We start from the raw sequence: 17,385 nt of genomic DNA on the forward strand, positions 1-17,385 counted from the left end.
CAGAGGCAAAGCATACAATTTGTTTAAAGACAAAAGAAAATATTTTGGCAGAATGAGGTTCTCTTTCCTTCATTTTCACACAGATGTTTGTGAAATCACTTCGTGAAGAAAAAACTTATTGTAGGACATTCTTGTCACATGACATCACTGCAGTGCAAATGGTTTTATTTCCTCTTATCTTGTATCTCGTTACCTGGAAGTTGTTTGGGCGTTTCTAAAAAAAGTACAAAGTCTACTATTACAGAGACAACAAGATAAGCAAAACAGACACTAAAATAATTAATTTAGGGACAACACGGATTTCAGCTAAAGCAATGGATTGATGGAAGGCTCGATCCTGATGAGCACACTGCCTCAGCACTTTAACATCCAGTTTCTTTAGAAGTCCTCTTCTGCATTTCTGGTACGGGAGACCTTGAGCTGCTGGAGCCTCTCGATGCATTCAGAGACAGTGCGCTCGCCGTGAACCTTATTGTCTCTGGTACGTACATTCACGGTGTTGCTGCTCTTCTCCTTCTCACCAACAACTGCAAAACAAGTGGCATCCAGTTAAAACTTACTTTAACACATAACTAGGCAGTGCTTGAAATGGGGTGGTACTCACCAGTACCTCCACTTCTCAATTTCAAATATTTGAGTCCCGCCACCTCTAAATTTAAAAGCATTTGAGTAGCACTTTGGCGTTTATCACTGACTATCTGCCCATTTCTTTTCCAAACTGTGAGCTGGAATTATGTGACTTTCCAGTTGTTACTTTGTTGTCCCAGGAGCAGCTGCAAGATTTACATCACAGCAGAGCATAGACTGCAATTCCCAGAGTCCATTAGAAAACAACAAAACACTCTCAGAGTGTATTGCAAAACCAAGCGTGGGAATTTATTTTGAATGGTCCAGGTCACAATTAGACGCAGTAAGAGAGCGAGAGAGAGGAGACAGACAGCTGGACAGGGAGACACACCTTTTCACACCGAGCCGAGATGTTTGCATTCACATATTGTACATCATATACAAAAGTAGTAGTAGTATGTGTAGAAAAATTAAAAGGCAACCGCAGTTCAAAAAAAAAAAAAAAAAAAAAAAAAAAAAAAAAAGGCTTCATACATGTTTTGTTATGATTTTTCATTTAAATGATTTAAAAAAAAAAAAAGGAAGCCATTGAGTTAAAAAAAAAGCCTCTGGTAGATTACAAAATGATTAATTAAACTTAGGCTAGGTAGTTGTTATCTTAGTATTTTTTATATTTTTTTATTCTCTATTAATTAAATTACATTAATTGAAAAAGTCAAGAGAGAACCAGACCGTTTTTTTTTTTAATATTTTGGTTTAATATAAAGTAGCTGGCTAATGATCCTATTGAAGTAGGCTACAATATATCTTTTCATTAACAAGCTGTCTTTGTTCTTTGTTGAAATTAATGTTCAGCTTTTATATTTGGTTGAAAACTACTCATTTAATCAAACCAAGTAGTGCAAGAAGTTGCTTGTATCGTTCATGACATTTTTCAAATCAAATAAGCTTATTTGTGTATAAAAAAATGAGTTGCAGCCAGTGTCCACTTACTTAAAGGCACTCAAACTGAAATCGTAAAGTATTTTAAAAGTAGGCTACAAAACGTTGCAATTGACTGTTTAATAATAACTTTAAAACGTTACAGATAGTATTTGAAAAATATGTCAGTAAAAACAGATTTAAAAAGTAGGCCTCTTAAACAAAATCGAAATGTAACATTTAATATTTTTCTTTATAACTTGTTTTTATACATGCAATGCTAATACACAGTATTTCTTTTTCTTTTTTAAAATGACCATATTGGTCATTGCAGGTCTGTGACCAAGAACTGTGCCCATTAAATCATAATATTTACTTTTTTTTGCTGTCTGACTGGCTTTGTTGTTATGATCTTTAGTTTTTTTGGAATCCTGTTTTATTTCTGTTATTTTTTCAGAACACTTTCGCGTTGTGGTTTAGTCCCGTATTTCTCAATTCCTGTGAAATCTTTTGGTAGACTTGTTTCGGACAATACGAGTTAACCCCGCCCCCAGCCTTGCTCAGCACTGAGCCAGTACCAGATATCTTGCGAGGCCAGAGTTTCACGGTTCCGGCTCGGTTCGGCTCAGCTCAGCTCAAGTGTGAAACTAGCCGTAAACTGAGGGCTTGGCTCGGCTCCAGTGCGCAAGTGTGAAAAGGAAGAGAGCTGGGCAGGGAGAGGTGGAAAGGTAGCCTGAGAGTACTGCCACTTTTCTTCTTCCCATTTCAAGCACTGTAACTAGGGAACTTGTATAATCCCACGATCACTAGCAAAGACAAACAAAAGGAAAAATTACCACCGCAAAAAGTTCCATCTATTTGTTTCAATCTGACAATGTATTCCCCTATTTCAGAGAGATAAATAATTCTGAAGCAGGCAAATCCTATAAACTGCTGGCCACTTTATAAGGACCAGTCTCTGGGGCTTGGTACACCCTAAATCTCTAACAAATTTTGCAGTTTACTTCAGCATCCTTTAAAAACAAAACAAAACAAACGTATTTGAACTTGAATATTATATTAATTATCGTATCCGCCACCTACCTCTCTGCACCAAGTGTATGAAATATTAGAAACTGAAATACTGTTTTTCCACTGGCTTGCTTTACTGCGCACTATGGCATTCACTCCAGCAGGCTTATTATTGGAGAGAACAGTGTTGCAGAACTGTGCTGTGAACAAGATGCAATACACCGGAAATTTACTGGCCACTTCATGTGTTACTGAAATGAAATCATGAGCGCTTACAAAGGAATCTCCCTTACCCAGAATGAAGTTATACTGTGCCAGCTGTGCATTTCGTATCTTCTTATTAAGAGTGCAGCCTGGATCCAAGTCAACATCAGTCACCAGGTGACCATCGTGAAACTGTTGACGCACCTAGACATAAGAAAACACCAGAGAGAGTAATACACCATACGATTTTTTTCTAGAATTATTTAAAAGGAATAACATTATTCTACCACAAACTGGCCTCAACAACGTATTATTTATTATGCACAACCTTTACTAAAATAGATTAATTTCACTTGTTTAAAGGAAATGTAGATTAAAAAAACTAAAATCAAAGGATCAAGCACTCACTGGAAATTAACAAACTTATAACCATTTTATTATATAAGCGTATCAAAAAGTGGTGCATGAAAAATAAATCTTAATGTTGGAGGGTACTTCTGAAGACCTTGGCAAGAAGGTGTGTAATATCTTAAAAAAAACAAAAAAAGACTGCAACATTTTGCACTCAGTAAGTTTTTGTAGGTTACAGTGCAACTGGTAATTTACTGTATATATATGCTTGATGTGTTTTTAATTATTTTTTTATTTTAGACATGGCATTTGATTTACGGAAGAGCAAATGGGCAGTACAGCTCAAAAGAAACGTCAGATTACGTCACTAAAAGAGATTACTTGCAATTCTTGCAATACAATTTCACCTCACTAGCAAACATGTAATTAAATTGATTGCAGAGCAGATGATTAATCAATAGAAAACGTCATATATACAGTACACACAAACACAGTATATAGATATAAAACACACTGAGCAAACAATCATGGGAATTTTTATTAGTTTAATAGACTGTACCGCTTTTGCGTAGTCTTCACATGTGGGTCCAACTGGTATCACCATCACCTGACTCGGAGATAGCCAGAGAGGCCTGTTCACGGAATACACAATCATAACATGTTGTTTCTTACAGATCACATTCCCCATACAATACAACAGAACACTACAGGCTCTACTTTGAAGCAAGTGCAAATTCAAAAAGCACATTGAGAAAATATTTAAAAATAAAAAAAACCTGTAAATGGTATAAAGCTATCAAGAAACAACTTAATTGGGAACAGATTTCTCTCTGTAACTTCTTGGTAATTTTTAATAATTGTATTCCTCTCAAATAAAAAAAATTAAAAAGCCCTGTGTTTGCACTTTTGTACAAGGCCCTAAAAAGCCACAACTGAGCGCACAATACCATTTGCCCCCATAGCTTTCAGTCAAGATGGCGATCATCCTCTCCACAGACCCCAAGATGGCACGGTGGATAATCACAGGCCTCTTCTTGTCATCTCCATCATTGCTGCAGAAAAAATTTAAAAAGATGCAGTAGCAATACAATGCAATGCAGAATGTAGATGCAATTACGTACCACTGTACTGCACCATTCTAAAATGACAGGTCTCAGGATCACTGATTCTGTTATTTACAGGAGCAGTATCTCTTAAAGTACATTCTGTTTTCAAATCTTACAATTCAACACTCTGTAATTAAACCACACATTAGGAACATATCATTGGGAGGAGCTGGAAAATAACCGTACCTCACATAGGTAAGATTAAATCTAATTGGAAGCTGGAAATCCAACTGGATTGTAGCACACTGGTGGTATCGTCCAATGGCATCCTTGATTTCAATATCAATCTGCACAAAGAAAGACCCTTTATTCTCAGAGAACATTAAACACATTTCTACATCACAGTATTATGAACACCCCTGTATCATAGCACCAAAGCCACAACAAAAATTTAAATTAATATTTAAACCGTTATATAAAATACAAAAGTAAGTTTAATGTGGTGGCATTGAAATCTAACGTATTTACTACTTCTTCCAGACAATTGTAGGGTACAAAAATGCATTTTGTTAGTGACATAAACAATAAATGGACTGTAAGACTACACCATACAAATCCCACATTAAACTTTCCAGAAACACAATTCCCTATGCATGTAGCAGATAAGGATGTGCACAGCATCACAATATGGAACAGTAATACACATTTATGTTTATGCACACATAACATTCTCTGGATGTTTGTGCAGCTTATGGGACATAACATTAATGCTGATGGAAGGTTAAAGATCTGGAATTAACAGGCTACATAATTGAGTGAATTACTGCCTAAGCAGACTGTAACAAATAACGATTATTTGACAACACCATCCCACAAAAATGTATCAAGTGTGTTAAATATGAGCAAATATATAAACAGACCATTAAATGAGCTATTAGATTAATAGTACACAGCAATCTTTGATCTCATGCTGTACACGCAAATTAACTGGACTTACCTTTGGTCCATAAAATGCTCCATCACCTGGGTTAAGCACCCATTTCTCATTCATTCAGGCTGCTTTCAAGTTGCTAAAAGCACATTGAGAGGGAAAGCAGACATTTAGTGAAAATAAACCTTTGGTCCATAAAATGCTCCATCACCTGGGTTAAGCACCCATTTCTCTCCAAATTCATTCAGGCTGCTTTCAAGTTGCTAAAAGCACATTGAGAGGGAAAGCAGACATTTAGTGAAAATAAATTTAAAAAAAAAAATAGAAGCTTAATAAACCAGCACCTTTTTATATTACAGGAATGCTGAATGGGGCAAGGTGCCACAGTAAGAAAAGGTCAGAAGTAAAATTTAAATTTGGTGGCCTCTTGTGCCACTCATCAGCACCATGTCTGAAAACACTAAATTCACATCCACCAAAAACGTAAACTGGCTTAAAAGAATAACCTTTTAGTACTAGGGATGGGCACGTGTAATTATTTATATGAATAAATCAACTGGAAAATTGTTCATCGGTTAGAAAATTCCTAATCATATAAATCAGAGGTCACAAAACTGGTATGCAGGTATACAAGCGAACTATGGGTGGAGATTTCAAAAAAAGATATTCAAGTATACCAAGAATAATAGTTTTGAATACCCGACCTGTAATTACTCATAACAGTGACAGGTCCTGAGAACGTATTAACAGCAACTACATATAGGGACGCATAGATCCACTTTTTTAATTTTACAATTAAAAAGTGAACTTAAAAAAAAAAGCTGCATCACATCGCAGATCACTGCATACACTGTGGCGAATCTGCAATTAAGAGAATCAAACTAGGTTTAAAAAATTTAAAAAAAGGTCTGTCTATGTAATATATATATATATATATATATATATATATATATATATATATATATATATATATATATATATATATATAGGAACATACTGAGTTTTGCACATCGCTCTTTATATGCAGACAGTTTAATCAAATAAACAGACTATCCTTTAAAAGACAACTTCTATTTATGCAACTAACTTTTTCTTTTTACAATAGCAATGCCACGGGAACAGATTATGTCTTTACTGCAGTTTAATAAAGAAGCAACATATTGTATAGGCTATTAAACACATTTGCCATGTTTTTTTTTTTGGTCATTCTTTTTGCAATTACATTCAATTTACAATAAAGAAAATCCACAATCTACAGTAATTTTACAGTGAGCTAGCATTTTTTCAATTTTACAAACAATATTTGTGTTTTTATGTTAGAATACCAGTCATGCTTTGCCACCGTATCAAATGAAACCTTGACAAAGTTACAGCCTAAGCATACAGTTTAAAATCAACACTTCACTTCCCAGTGTACGCAGGGCTCACACAGATCAGGTTATACGCCTCACGCAGTCAATGCAGAGCTGCTTCCTGCTTCGTTGGGTCACGGATGATAATTATCAATAATAATTTTTCAAACGAGATACATTTATGGCTGCAAAAACATTACAGTGATTACCGATAGTATCGATTATTGTTCCAAACCTGTTCCCTAGTTGATACCCATGCATCCTAAATGTATCAATGTTAAAGTGAAAAACAAATTACTGTATAAACACTAATAATGAAACAACAATATAACAGTATGTTTGAAGTATACCTTCTCAGCTTGGTCCCATACTGCAGTGTCACCAAGGAACTTCTCAGGGCGAGTGGATAGGTTGAGTTTGAATGTGAATCCAAACACATCATAGACAGCTCGCAGGAAATTCAGACAGCCCTTAATCTCGTCTTCGATCTTGTGGTTACATACATGAAGAGTAAGCAATTCTGAACAGGCTTGCATTTCCCATATAATGTTGAAACAAAAAAGGCGCTTTTTTTTTTTTTTTTTTTTTTTTTTTGCTTCACAGAACTATGGGATTCACATACATAAATAAATGAATACTTTTATTACGCCACCAGAACTAATATTTCATAATAGCTCATTTCATTAGGTGGAAATGCTACTTTTAACCACAAGGTGGTGCAAACAAGTAATCCTCCTTTTTAGGTGGAAATGCTACTTTTCCACCACGTTTGTGCTAACAGATTTATTCAATGTTTTTTAAAAAATAACGTGTGATAGTTTCTACAACAGGGCACTCTTCCCGTGATACTTGAATTATATATATATATATATATATATATATAATATATATATATATATAGTATATATATATATATATATATATATATATATATAATGGTGTACACACACATCAGTTGATTGCCTCAATCAGACCCATGCTCCAATCAATGAATCTATCTATAAAAAAACACTACTTGCTGAAACAAAGCATACCTGCTCCATTGTACAGAATATGTGTGCATCGTCTTGCTGGAAGCGGCGTACACGAGTTAGCCCCGTCAGCGCCCCCGACAGCTCATTGCGGTGAAGCACCCCGAAGTCAGCCAGGCGGAGGGGGAGCTCCCTCCAGGAGCGGGGGCGATTGTCAAACATCAGGCTAAAGAAGATTCCACATTTATCATCCCAAATGGGAACCTTTGCATCTCACTGAGCCATTCTACTCAAATAGTGTGGGCAAATTATTTTCTTTAGGCGGTACATAAATTCAGGTGTTTATACTGTAATGCCAACAGTAAAGTAACAATCTGTTGAATAAGTGTAAATGTGATTAGGAATTCATTTTGTCTAAAATCTAAACCGAAAGAGCATCGCAAGTTAAATGAAATAAGAAATAGTTTTGCTATAAAAGTTTTCATTCAACTATAATATATATATATATATATATATATACACATACATATATTTTTTAATGCATTTCATGATGGCAATCTATTAGCAATTACCAATACATAAAGACACAGGCTGACTGGGCAAGTTTTAGGGTCCTGAGGCAACAGCGATTTATATTGAAACCCATAAAATAAATAACATACCAGTGGCCGGGGCAGTTCATAGGCTTGAGGGCAAAGATCTCTTTCTCCACCTCAAAGGAGAACATGTTCTCGCTGTAGTGTTGCCAATGCCCGGAGGTCTGCCACAGCTTGCTGTTGTAAATGTTTGGTGTCACCACCTCCTGGAAGCCTCTCTTCTGATACTCACTCTTCAGGTGGGAAAATACATAAATAAAAACCCATCCTAAAACTAGCTGGTCACTAGATAGCGCTGGCGCTATTTCTATAAACACACTGATTTGTCTACCCCATGTTACATCATCTACAGCTGAAAACTAGAAGTGAAGAGCAGTGCCTGAACTCAGGTCAGGGAACCTTGACAAAGACTTGCATATAAAAATAAATAAATAAAAGGATAGCTTATATGTGAAAATGTCATTTTACGGCCATTATTCAAGACCTCAATTTTATAAATAACTTGGTGTTCCTTTTTCTTCACCACCATCAACTTGTTCTGAATCAGTAAAAAATTAATTGTTTCGAATGTTGTTAGGTACAAGGATTGTCTACCGATTTAACTCTGAGTTGTTTCTGCCACTTAAAACAGGTCTTCCTCATTGATACTTTTTTGATAACGAGACTCAATTGATTGTCAATTTGGCAACTGGATTTGGTTTTCACTCTCTTAAGAGAAGTTCAAAATAAGTAAGGTATGCATTAAAATGTGCTTAATAAACCAGTTTGTAATTTAACAAGCCAGGCAGGTATAAAGACAGGTTTCAAAGACAATAGCTGTCTGTGTGACGGTGTATAGACAGTATGGCGTACATTAAAAAAAGTATATTAAATCTGTGATTTGTGAATATTATATTTAAAGTCAGTAAGCCAGACTAGCGAACTAATCAAAAGGCTAAAGGGTGATGTTACAGAAACGTTTTAAGAATGTATTCATCAATGAAATGCATTGTTAAGACAGCTTTTCATTACATTGTTTGCACACACAAAGACTGCAGTTCAGCAACATTTGTACCCCCGATTCAAGCAATAAGTACAACAAAATGAAAGTGGCACTTACCCTAATAAATTCAATTAGAGCATTGTATATAAAGGCTCCTTTCGGCAGGAAGAAACAGCTCCCAGGGCTCAGGTCATGGAAGAAAAATAGCTCTTGTTCCTGTGAGGAATGCATTCGATTCTTTGTGAAGTCATTCCTTACTGACAACTTGACAATTATGCCATATGGCAATACTACATTTTAAAAATATTTCGTTAGCCACAAGCGGTTACCCTGTGAGTTAGTGAACGAGTTGATCTTGAAAGTTCATAATCCACTTCATTCAAAACAGACTAAACTTCCTCCAAAATGAAGAGACAGCACAACATAGCCAAGACTGTGATTACGATGACCATTCAGCCAGGGCAGGCCAGTTACATGTTTGTAAATCATAACAATAATATTGACAATTGATACAACCTTCTTCATACTGCCTTTAGCTGCCCAAGTCTCAGATAGTGGATCTATTTGCTTGAATCTCTAGTGAACAGGGTCTTCTACAATCCATGACTCACCTTGCCAAGTTTGCGATGATCTCTGTTCTTTGCCTCTTCCTGAAACTTTTCCCAGTCCTTCAACATCTTGGAGTCAGGAAAGGAGATCCCATAAATCCTCTGCAGGGTTTCCATATCAGCCTTTCCTTCCCAGTAAGTGGAAGAGTTCTAAAGATTCAGAACATACTAAAAATGTTAGTAACAAGCCATGCCATAGACAGTAATAAAACAGTATCATACAATACATAAACTACCAAGACCTACATTCACAGTGTGCACAATTGGTATGCAGTCAGAGGTACTGATGCCCCATAAACAACTAAGGTGTAACTAAGCTACTGGGTAGGGAGTCAAAGACAAGGTCACTCCAAAAAATTCAAAGTTTCAAGTGGCTCAAGTGGCTTTCGTACCTCGGCTACCTTTGCTATTGTGCTGCCGAGTGTCCTATTTCAGCTAGTCATTGGACAGCTGCAGTTGGGTTGTGTGCTCTGCTGCAGATTTTAGAGAGTAAAAATAAAAAAGGAAAGGAACAATGACAGCCTATGAAACAGAGCAGAGCAGTATGTGGCACCCTTCTGCACGTCTCCCATCAGGAGTTTTAGAAGGATTTTTTTTTTTTTTTTTTTTTTTTACATTTTATTCGAGTTCATTTGTGTTGATTATCTAAAAATAATTATTCTTTAACGCACTTGTCATTTTCCTTTACATAGCCAAATCCATGTATTGTAAAAAGAAGAAATTCCAGCTCAGGGTTTTGTCACATTTCATAAACCATGATTTTTTTTTTTTATTATTATTATTTCTCATCATGGTTAATCATACCTTATGAACCTTAATGGCCTTTATTTTCCCAGTGTGTCTGACATGAGGTCCTCTACAAAGATCTATCAATGGGCCGCACCTGGAAATTCACAAAGAAAACATGACAAACATGCATCTATTTACAAAACACACAGGACCTTATCCAGGCACATACACTCAGCAACATCGATCCTAGAGCTCTTACCACTTTGTACACACGTAGAATGTATTTTATCGATTTCAGATGCATCTGAATAATCTATCAAATGCATCTTGCACGTGGTACTACTAAACCAACTCCAAGTGCAATTAATGATACATCCATTAGTGATGCATTGTTAAAGTAATCGCAGGGTTAATTGAGAATTGAAGTCATTTCAAAACAAGTAATTACATGAGGAATGTGATTAAAAGGAGTTTGTTAGAAAAGAGATTAGTTTGAATTGATAGAGCAACTCTTCCTTGTTTGCAGTTACTGGTGAGGAGTTTCAGTATACGTTTTGACAAACGCATCTGAACAATCAAATCCATTTGCGACGTCTGAGTTGCTTTTCTAAGATTTACAGGTACTGGCATTTAAATGCACCTAAATCCAACTATGGATGTAGCACAGTACCATGCAAAAAAACATGAGGGTCTAGTCTGTGTTACCTGTATACAGTAGTTGTTGGGGTGTTCACCTTCTCATTCAAAATCCTGCACTTAAATTGGTTATACTGTAAAACAAAAAGAAACATTTCCGTGATCAGTGCATTCAAACAGAACCCCTGTTTGATGTACCCTTTTAAAAGCCAACATACCTTGAACATCTCAAGCAGGGTCTCCTTCTTGATCTCAAGTCTCTCAAATGGCTGCTTCTCCTTCATTATCTTCTTGCACAGGTTCTCAAGGGCTGGGAAATCATTACTAGACACACCTCTGAAGAAACACAAAGTATTGCTTGGTATTTTTATGATGTAGTGTTTGAACACACACAAGGTACAGCACAAGATGGTTTCAAGGGGACTGAAGCATATAGAAGAATTCGCACTCCCAAATTCACTTCAATTACTTCAGTTCTCAATTATCATGCCTCAGTTCTCATGCCGCCAACTAATGTGTAAATAAAAAATGTAGGGTTTTGAAATTATAGTCCCCCCCCCCCCAAGCTTCGTTGTTTGCACAGGTTTTGTAACAGCGGTTAGAAAGCTTTAATACCATTTGATTTTTACAATGGAAAAGTGACCTATGTTTTATTTTTGTAACAATTAGTGTGTGAATCACTCAGAAAACGTTGATTTATGTTTGAATTACAATTTCATCAACATAATCAGCTCTTTCTTTTTTATTGTTTTATGAATGAGTATGAATTCGCCTTGGTGCCCTTGGGTTGGATTTATGTTTTGTTTTTTTTGCCCCCTAGAACTGCCTTGGTGCCCCTGAATCTTCACGCTCAACAAAGGCAACATTGCCTTGCCCTTCATGACCTTAACTTCATGCCCCGATTGTGTGTAATCTCTTTCCTCCCTTCCCTATTTTTCACAGATACTGTTGAATTACACTGAATTTTTCGTTTACTGTTTGTGCACCTCTATTCAGAAAAACTGGGACGTGAATCACACATTCTAGTTTTTAGGTATACCAAGGCCACACTAAAGTGCTGTCAGTTCCAGTCTTGCATCAGCCTCCGTATATCCAAGCACAAAGGCTACTCTTGCATCAGCCTCTGTATATCCAAGCACCAAGGTTACTTTCTTTCAACACGTATGTCAGTAACATACATCCCCCACCATGGTTGTAAATGTAGAGATTACAGTTTCTCCATATATATGCAACAATATAGGTTTGACATACAGACAGGCATCTATAAAACCTCACAATCTGATATTCTCAATAACACAATTGGTTCATTATTTTTCAGTTATATGGAAAAAATGTAAAGTGTAACACATGTACGACCGCCTCCATTATATCTCCATCGCTGGGGGAAACCACACACAGAGGAATTTAAAAAACGTACTCGTTGTCAAGGAACATGTCATAATAAAAGCCATTTTCGATGGGTGGGCCATAGCATAGACAGCCGCCATAAACCCTCTCCATTGCTTCTCCCATGATGTGGGCACTTGAATGCCAGTAAACCTGGAACAAAATACAAAATTGTACTGTTTAGAAACAACAAATACAAAATAAGTTGTGGCTTCAAAATACTAAATACACCACCTACTCAATCTATCACAGGTGTCAGGATCCAATATAAATCTGCTATATATCGAGGGCCGCGATATAGCGACAACAAATAAATAAATACTGTCCAACCACACCCTCATTTTATCAGGGGCGTCAGAGTCCAATACAGTCTTCCCAGCGACAGCGAGTGGAAACGACAGCAAGTGGGAGAAGTACAGGCGTGGAAAAGTGCAGAGCAGTTTAGAAGCAGTAAGAAGAAATTTCATCTTTAATTGCTTTAATCAGAAAACACAGGACATTGGGGAAACACAGCAGCTCAAAGTCAAACAGCCGCATGTGTTTTTCTGATAACAAGCTGAAACTCGGAGCAGCTGATTCAAATTCAGCGCCGTTCTGAGACACGGGCGAGGGGAGGAGCCAACAGTACAGCAGAACAACGCAGTTAAACGAGGCAGTCTTCCCAGCGACAGCGAGTGGAAGTGACAGCGAGTGGGAGAAGTACAGGCGTGGAAAACTGCAGAGCAGTTTAGAAGCAGTTTGAAAGCAGGTTGACAGCTGCAGAAGAAACTAAACTAAAAAAAAAAAAAAAAAAACCCTCAACATGGTCTTCAAGCCAGTAATCTGTGACACCTGCTTGATGTGGGAAATCCAAGAAAACTAACAACCAAACGAGCAAGATGGGCCGAATGGCTTCCTCTCGTTTGAAAACTTTATGTTCTTATAAATCCTTTACGCAACCTGCTTTTTCTCATTTTAGTATAAAAAGCAGTGCACCGTTTTAATTCGTACTGTGGAGGGTAATTGCTTCTCATCAACCTAAGTCTCCAATTAATTTCATGAGTCTTCCTCTCCTTTCTCAAACGCACAAACCTGCTGCATTGAAAGAATCCCACTCTAAACACAGGAGGCTTGTTGCTAGGGAGCTGATGTCAGTGCCCTGTGACTTTTGCTAGTGCATTGCTGCCACAAGCGAACACCTCATTGGCTAAAATAAAAACCACTTCAGCAAGTATATATTTAATTTGCTTTGTGTTATTGTGCAATGTGTGCATATAAGATAATAGTGATATTAATGCTTTGTTATTTGTTTTGTATATTTTTGTTTGATGTGCGGTACGAAATAAAACAAACAGTAATTTTAAGGGCCTATGTATATTGCAGTTAAGGCATGTGGGGTGCCAACTCCAGGACTGCGATATATCCATATCCTCAGTATAGCAAGGGGTGATATAATGAGGGGTAGGTGCATACTGGGGGCAAGGTGTTGATGGGTCCCCTCCCTAGGCTGACAGCAGAGAGTTTATCTTTAGACACCTGATGTTACCAAGCTACAGAACGCTGTATTTGTGTTTTTTTTCTGTTTTGTTTTTTTTACATTTTAGTTAAGAACATAAGAAAGTTTACAAACGAGGAGGCCATTGATCCCAGAATCTCAACAAGCAGCAGCTTCTTGAAGGATCTTAGGATGTCAGCTTCAACAACATTACTGGGGTGTTGGTTCCAGACTCCCATAATTCTCTCTGTAAAAAAGTGCCTCCCATTTTTTGTTGTGAATGCCCCTTTATCTAATCTCCATTTGTAACTCCTGGTCCTTGTTTCTTTGTTCAGGTCGGAAAAGTCCTCTGGGTTGTCAATACCTTTTAGAATTCTGAATGCTTGAATCAGATTGCCTCCTATTTTTGTGTCATCTGCAAATTTAACAAGTTTGCTTACTATACCAGTATCTAAAACACCAGAATCAGCAATACTTACAGCTTGAGCCTCTTCATCATCAAACTTGAGCAGCTGTAGGGTACAGTTTTCTTCCAGCGGCCGATCAAGGTCCCATAATATGTTGTTCACTTTTGAAATCACAGTGTTATCAGCCAAGCCCTGGCTGATAAAGCAAAACACAAAGACATTACCTTTTCTGAATTGTAGCTTTTTTATTTGTTTTTTAAATTTAAAAAAAAAAAAAAGCGGCTATACTAGGGGTGAGACCGAATATTCGAGTATTCTAAATAAAATTACTACATATAAAAAACAAATGTAAAAATATGCAAACTTGGTACTGTATTTTTGAGAGAAGAAGAGGTTAAAAGTGATCTTAAAAGTCTTGTGGACCCTTTGCTCTGTCAGGTCTGCAAGCAAAGCTGGGTCGGTCTTACTAAGAGTTCAAGAGAAAAAGCACTCAACTTGCTTACAGGTGCAGCATTTGCCAAATTATGCATCACCTACAATTTTAGGATTGAGACATAATAGTAGTACAGTATTTCATGTAGCATTTTTCAATTTGTCAGTTTTTTGATAAGTACATGGCAAACTACAATGCGGTATGTAACGTTACATTATTCTGCAGGTTTCACCAGATTATGATGAAAAATTAGCTAATTCTATAAAGCGATGTAAAACTTTTGGCTATAGCTGAATACATTAAACACTTAATAAAATACCAAAAGTCATTAGATCTAAATAAAAAACAAACAAAATGTTGATATTAACGGATTGAACATGTTTATATAGAACCTGCTGTCATTTAAACATTGAGAATACTTTGTCATTAACATTGAGTGCAAGATCTACACTCTCAGCAAAATTAGACATATCATTAAAGTCAATAGGTTCTAATGGGAACATGACTTATAACTTTTCATATAAAGAAAATAAACATGCCATGCCTGCCACTGTAAAAATGCAAGGGTTGCTATGTACTTGAGTACAGTCTTGAGTTGCTCCAGTAAGATACGACTCCAAGCATAAATAACTCAAGTACAGTAGCTGATGACAGAGGCTATAGCTACAATAGGCAACATCTGTTAATACTTCTATTAAAATTATAATTTGGTTATATATATCTCCAGAACTACATCAAGTTGTGAGGGTTCAGTTTTTAATAATAATATTATTATTATTATTACATGACAGCAAGCAACCCTGTTTGGTCCAGATAATGAAAGAAACTCCCTCCTGCCACCACATCCATATTTCTCACCTGATTCCACATGCAAGCTTGTAAGGTGTGGTTTTCCAGGATTCTGCATCAATCTGCTTCCCATCGGGCAAGGTAACTATGATAGGTTTGCTCTCTTTTTCTGCTCTCTCGCCCATCAGGGTATCATGTTCTTGTTTCAGTTTATTGTAGAGCTCCAATCGTTCACTAATATACTGAGGCCATGGGCTTAACTGAGAAGAGAAACAGAGCTCTTTTTAAAATCTACACCTTGAACAGCTGCAGTCATGTGTTAATTATATTCATATCTTTCAATTCTGTGGAAATAAGTTACATGTTCATTAGCCTCTATGTCAGCATCTTCAGAACTTAAGTATACTGCATATATATAAAATAGAGGTCAACTTCAAGATCAACTTAGCACAAAAAATAAATAATACAACTTAGACATTACATCAGTAAAGTTTGAGAGCAAAGGAGATTATCAGAACCATTAATTGTATACATAGCATATGATGGGAGCTAAAACTACATAAAGATATGAAGAACACCTTACCTCAGTACGACTCCCCCCATCTCCCCCTGTCTTGGTTTTCTTCTTACTGCCATCTTTGCACTTGTCTCCTCCAGCACAGCCCTGAGATAACATTTAAAAAGTTGTGTGCGTAAGTAAGCTTCTGTTGAGTTTCTGTGGATTCAGGCTGAATTGTGTATTGCGTTCATGACTATTGGAATGTGTAGCAGTAATACGATCAAGTAAGTCATACTAGCATTTTCGCTACAGCTGAATATTGTGTCTCTGGGGCTGAATATCAAGAGGATTAAAACCGTCAACAAAGTACTGTAAACATCCCAGACTTCAATTAATTTAGAAAAAAAAAAAAAAAAAAAAAGCAGCTAAATTGGGGTTTCTTACCTGAGTGTGTGCTAGAACTCATTGACTACGTACAGTACTACCAGTGACTAAAACAACTGCAATATATTTAACTGTTTGCAAAACAAAGAATTATAGTGACATCACATGATCTCCTTCAGTATGTATCATTGCATCAGGTAGTCTCGATATCTGCCTCAGGTGATGGAATAGTTAAGTACAGCAGTATAAAGTAATGTGTTTACACAAAACATATGTCTACCTCTTTTGGTAAATGTAAACAGGTTGTCAGTGGAAACGAGAATTGTCCGTATTGTACGTGTTCGGTGCCTGCTTTCTACTCTAAGCTCTAATCAAATGTAGATTTTTTTTTCGCACTGTTGTGCAGCCGTGAGGAGCCAGAAAAACACATCTTGAAAATACGTAACTTTAATACTTGCTGCAAGTTTCCCCAATAATGAATTATTAATACCAATCTCACCCAGTATTAATTACTGTATGTAATATATGGGTATTTGATCAATTACTGCAATTTGATATAGACAATCACATTTACAAATGTGTTATTATATATCTACAGTAAAGAAAAATATATATAATATATATATATTATATATATATATATCGGAATGACAAGTAGTATTGTTGACAACTATGACAACCACGCATTTCAGGGTTTGGCAATACAGATCAACATTGTTTATTACCTTTTTCTCTGCTTCTATTTTCATTTTTTCCAGCTGCTCTGTTACTTTATCTGACTCCATGTTATTTTTGTCAATTTTAACTTAACTGTTCCACGTTGTATGGTATGTGTGTAGCTCTGACCCCCACGTCGGTGTTTGCTCAATTCCTTCCGGTTCCGTTTCCTGAAGGCTGATGCAACAACTCAGTAACAGGGTGAAGCACAGCCCTTTCATGTATCCATGGAGATAGCTTGTGATGGGCGGTTGGATAGGTCTATCAGAAGTCATTATGAGGCGGTGGGTCGTTTATATTATCAGCCAATTCGATACTAGAGCGAAGTAGCTTTGTATTAATATTAACTCATTAGCCATGTGCTCTGTAAAATTGCTTCCTGAAGACTTAA

At 36.6% G+C, this 17,385-nt stretch overlaps 1 protein-coding gene across 1 annotated transcript; it reads right to left on the reverse strand.

Moving 5' to 3' along the window:
* Positions 1-189: 189 nt before the first annotated feature.
* Positions 190-17,160, reverse strand: LOC121300341 (threonine--tRNA ligase 1, cytoplasmic). The gene is made up of 19 exons (XM_041228900.1): positions 17,003-17,160; positions 15,978-16,058; positions 15,464-15,654; positions 14,245-14,368; positions 12,323-12,444; positions 11,124-11,241; positions 10,975-11,039; positions 10,345-10,423; positions 9,544-9,690; positions 9,050-9,148; positions 8,017-8,183; positions 7,418-7,580; positions 6,734-6,871; positions 5,217-5,294; positions 4,347-4,447; positions 4,002-4,106; positions 3,614-3,686; positions 2,793-2,907; positions 190-527 (listed from the first exon to the last, which is right to left on the reverse strand). The coding sequence occupies exons 1-19, from the start codon at positions 17,060-17,062 to the stop codon at positions 379-381; spliced, it is 2,175 nt and encodes a 724-aa protein (XP_041084834.1). The 5' UTR covers positions 17,063-17,160; the 3' UTR covers positions 190-378.
* Positions 17,161-17,385: the final 225 nt, after the last annotated feature.

This window comes from Polyodon spathula, chromosome 2, assembly GCF_017654505.1.
Source record: "Polyodon spathula isolate WHYD16114869_AA chromosome 2, ASM1765450v1, whole genome shotgun sequence".
NCBI lineage: Eukaryota > Metazoa > Chordata > Actinopteri > Acipenseriformes > Polyodontidae > Polyodon > Polyodon spathula.

What these genes read in the sequence shown, in the direction of transcription:
- LOC121300341 (XM_041228900.1), bottom strand. Translation starts at nt 17,062, where the DNA reads ATGGAGTCAGATAAAGTAACAGAGCAGCTGGAAAAAATGAAAATAGAA. An exon ending in TATTCTGTACAATGGAGCAG is followed by an intron (nt 6,872 to 7,417) that starts GTATGCTTTGTT and finishes TGTAACCACAAG; the next exon opens with ATCGAAGACGAGATTAAGGG. An exon ending in TTTAATCTTACCTATGTGAG is followed by an intron (nt 4,107 to 4,346) that starts GTACGGTTATTT and finishes TTTTTTCTGCAG; the next exon opens with CAATGATGGAGATGACAAGA.